At 36.7% G+C, this 4,619-nt stretch overlaps 1 protein-coding gene across 1 annotated transcript; it reads left to right on the top strand.

The window, feature by feature from the left end:
- The first annotated feature begins 1,012 nt into the window (after positions 1–1,012).
- LOC119988914 (cytochrome P450 71D9-like) lies at positions 1,013–2,999 on the top strand. Its single transcript, XM_038834163.1, has 2 exons — positions 1,013–2,026; positions 2,215–2,999. The coding sequence occupies exons 1-2, from the start codon at positions 1,121–1,123 to the stop codon at positions 2,836–2,838; spliced, it is 1,530 nt and encodes a 509-aa protein (XP_038690091.1). The 5' UTR covers positions 1,013–1,120; the 3' UTR covers positions 2,839–2,999.
- The last annotated feature ends 1,620 nt before the right edge of the window (positions 3,000–4,619 follow it).

Here is a 4,619-nt window from a genome sequence, read left to right as displayed (position 1 = left end):
TATATATATGATTTCTTTAAAAAATAATTAGCAGCAGTTTTATTGGAAATGGGTGTATAAGGTATGTCACCTGTGACCAAGACTAAAAATTTATAAATATATAATTTTCTAGGTTTTCATAGTCGGTATACTTTTCTCAGTCAATATAATTTGTCTGTCTTACGTCTATTGCAAAGAAAAAAACCTTAACCCAACAGATTTTCTCTATAAGAAAATAGATATTCTTTGAATCAGAATATGACAGGCTTGACACAAAAGCATATGTGAAAATAAAGTTTAGAATTTATATTGAAACATTGTCGTTTCAGTTATGCTTCTTCACACGCTGTCGTTTTCAGTTCTCCTGAATGACACCGTCTTCTCTATTTTATCAATCTTTCATTTCACATCATCTGTATTATTTAATTGTCGAAGTCAGATGACCGTTAGTCATCTATCTTATAGTTGTATCTTTTCTCTTCTTCTTCTTCTTTGTAAGAAGTTTTCATGAATACGATTTACTTCTTCCTCTCCTCTTCTCCTTCTTCTTCCTCTGTTCACTGAATTCAACTTGCTTCTTAAGAATATTTCATATTATAGTTCTCTTTCGTGTCTGGCTCCATCTGTACTAAATGAACCAGAAAGAGACCTTCAAAGACAATTCTTTTGCTCATATATTGTCAAGGTTTCTGCTCTTGTTTGTCAAAGTATTATTTTTCTTTTTTGAAAAATTTATGCACCATTAATCCTAAAAAAAAGGGTCATATATCATGCGCATCCAAGTTGTTCAACATTCCTATTCACAGAAAGAGAGAGAAAGTAATATTCTAGATGTAGAGAAAAAAGATAATTGAGGTTCACACAATGTAACGAACTCGGCCAAACCTTATCTACTCGAAAGATTATGAGTTTAATTTTCATTGAATGCAACTATTATTTGGTCACGGGTTTGACTTTAATCCAACTTACACTATCATAAGGTGGAAAACTACTGCCACATCTTCGACCCTAGTGCCAGAAAAAAAAAACAGAGGGTTTAAAAGGAATATTTTTCCTACAAAGTCCAAGGAAGGATCCACAACCTGCTATAAATATGGCCAAATTAAACTCCTACACTTAGAACACCCACTGATTTCTCATCATGGATCTTCAGTTTTCTTCTTTTCCAGTACTTCTGAGCTTCTTTGTTTTCATGTTTATGGTTTTCAGAATATCGAAGAAATCAAAGAGAAACAACTCGAGTGCAATCCCACAGCCTCCTGGTCCTTGGAAGCTACCTCTGCTAGGAAATATGCACCAATTCATTTGCCCTCTACCTCATCACCGCCTGCGCGATTTGGCGAAGAAATATGGACCTCTTATGCATCTTCAACTTGGAGAACTCTCCAATGTTATTGTTTCTTCTGCAGAAGTCGCGAAAGAAGTATTAAAAACCCATGACATTACTTTCGCCAATAGGCCTCATCTCTTTGCAGCACAGATCATATCATACAATTCCACTGACATTGGATATGCACCGTACGGGGAGTATTGGAGGCAAATGAGGAAAATTTGCACAATGGAGCTGCTAAGCGCAAGGAGGGTGCAAGCGATGATCCCAATTCGTCAAAAACAGGTAAAGAAGTTTGTTAATTCAATTTATTCAAAGGTAGGATCAAAGATCAATCTTAGTGAGATGTTAATCTCTTTAACGTATGAGATCACGTCGAGAGCGGCCTTCGGTGGGAGAAGTGAAGACCATGAAATATTTATACCACTGTTACAACAAATTGTAGTGGTGGGTGCTTGTTTTAGCTTTGCAGATATCTTCCCTTCTGTCAAATTGTTTCAAACGATGAGTGGCACGAGGACTAAACTTGAAAGACTGCATAAAAAGACAGATGCGATCCTCGAGAAAATCATTGAAGAACATAGACTAAAGAAGGCAATGGTTGATTCTAGTGAAGATGCAGCAGACGATGATTTGCTAGATGTTCTTTTGGGTCTTCAAGAAAATGGAGAATTTGGGTTCCAATTTACAGTCGACAATGTCAAAGCAGTTATACTGGTTAGTACATATATGGTGTGAGTTGATTTTTATTTATTTTGTGTTTTGATTAGATATCCGTTAAAAATTCACCCCAAACACTAACTTTACTGAAAAAGCACTCGATTGGGTTATGCTAATCGACGTGTAATTTTTATTCTTGACAATATCAAATGATCCTAACCAATTTAAGTTAAACAATCTTTTAGAACATTTTTCTTGGTGGGAGTGAGACATCAGCTACAACTATGGAATGGACAATGTCAGAACTGATGAGGAATCCGGAAGCGATGGAAAAGGCACAAGCAGAGGTTAGGCAAGTATTTGGTGCAAAAGGATACGTCGATGAAACAGGTCTCGAAGAATTAAAGTTCTTGAAGTTGGTTGTCAAAGAAACTATGAGATTACACCCACCTCTTCCATTGTTACTTCCAAGAGAATGTGGGGAGAAATGTAATATAAATGGATATGAAATATTGGCGAAATCCAGAGTCCTCATCAATGCATGGGCGATCGGAAGAGATCCGAATCATTGGACTGAACCTGAGAGGTTCTATCCGGAACGATTCCTTGACAGTTCGATAGACTACAAGGGGACTAGTTTTGAGTACATTCCATTTGGTGCTGGAAGAAGGATATGTCCTGGAATCTCGTTTGGAATTGCCAACGTTGAGCTTCCACTTGCAAATCTGTTGTTCCACTTTGATTGGAAACTACCTGATAATGTCAAATATGAAGAACTGGACATGACTGAGAATTTTGGTGCTGCAGTTAGAAGAAAAAGAGATCTCTACTTGATTCCCATTCCTTATCATCCTGATATTGTGGAATGAAATTAAGAGTAAACCATTTTATGGCCTAGTTTGGCAAATAATATTGATAGTAGCAGATATGGTAGTAGCAGAAATGTTGAACAATAATTATAGTAAATATGTTGTCTGAATGGTTGGTTGTATTTGGTTCAACTTTTGCTAGTAATATTTATGCTGTGTAATATTCTGTGACAAATTACAAGTATTATGTGTTTTAGTTGTAACGAACACATATAATGAAAAATAAATTAATTACGTATTAGAATTTATTTCTGTTTAAAATTTAATAACACAACAATTTCGATTAAATTTATTAAACAAATAATCAAACATAATACCGATATGATAAGTGAAAATATAGTAGGGCTCATGTCCATGTTGATTGGGTTCCAATGAGGAAAAGGGTCCCAAACAAAAGCTCTCATGCCTGCAAAAGAGCATTTATTTCTGATGAGGTGCTGAAAATTTTGGTGGAAACTGCCTGTTGTGATATCATGTTTTGTCTTGCTGTGGGTCATATGAGAAATCAAATGGGTTCTTTGCCGGTAACAAAACAAAAGGAACAGAACTAGGCATTTGCAAGCCCAGAACGTCATTGGAATTGTCTAGGATTTAGAAAGGATGCTTAATTATTTCTTGAATAAGAATGGGAGATACTTGAGTCATAGGAGCACTATCCATGTCAATCCAAAATTTCTCAGCGTGCATTCGATGTAATTTTCTCGTCATTTTTTTTGAAAATACCGTTAAGAAATATGTTTCAGTTTGCTATTAAACTCTCCAACCTTTAGTTTCTTTATGTGTGAAAGGGTAATTTGGGAAACTTATTGTGTGCATTAAAAAAAATATAAGTGTGTGCAGTGAGTGGGACTATGTGTCCAATAACGGCTCCCTTAGTAATTTGGTTTAATTAGGGCAAATGCAATGGTGAAGTGGTATTGGGCCAACAAAGATGTTGTCTTTTGCTGATGTGGCTGTATTGTAAAATGTGTTTTGCTTATGTGGCTGTATTGGGATAAGTGTTTTGCTGATGTGGATGTATTAATATTTAATGTTTTGGTGTAGTTTTGTTGTGGATAATATGGAGGAATGGAATGTTGTTGGGTTGGGTGGAAAGAGAAAGTGTGTGGGAAGAAAAAGTGTATAGAAATTTGTGTTTTGCTGATGTGGCTGTATTAGAATACGTGTTTGACTTGACTTTTTGTGTAATAGAGGTGGGACCGGGCCAACAAAAATGTTGGCCCAGTAAATTGTTTCTTATTGCATTTGCCCTTAGACTTATCAGACCAAAAACCAAAAACCCCTTTCCCCCTCTAAGCTCTCCAGAGAAGTGATGCTGGATGAAGCTACTGATTCGGAGGCCGCGACAATGGGAATCACCAGAAGCAGAGCCAATACAATTGGAACAAGTATAGCAGCAAGGGGCGGCCAAATGGTAGGGAGACGACGAGTTTAGGCCAATAGTGATAGTGGCCAAGGTGGGCACTGTCATTGGCCACAAGGGCGAGCTCGTCAAGAAGATCTGCGGAGAGACTGGCGCCCGTATTCGCGTATTTGAAGGCTCTATCCACAGCTCTAATCGCGAATCTAGTTAAGGGAGGTGGATTTTTTTAATGGTATTATGGGAATAACATTAAAAGCCTGAGGACAATATGGAGATAAATTCAAAAATGCTAGTAAAATTGTCTAAAAAAGAAACATTCCAAATGGCAATATTATTGCTCCATAATTTTCTTAGAGTTGGAGCCTAAAAATTGTTGTTTGTTTCCACTATATGCTCAAAACTAGCATAGATGCTAGTT

This window comes from Tripterygium wilfordii, chromosome 21 (assembly GCF_013401445.1).
Source record: "Tripterygium wilfordii isolate XIE 37 chromosome 21, ASM1340144v1, whole genome shotgun sequence".
Classification (NCBI taxonomy): domain Eukaryota; kingdom Viridiplantae; phylum Streptophyta; class Magnoliopsida; order Celastrales; family Celastraceae; genus Tripterygium; species Tripterygium wilfordii.
This window is presented reverse-complemented; position numbering and strand designations above follow the sequence as displayed.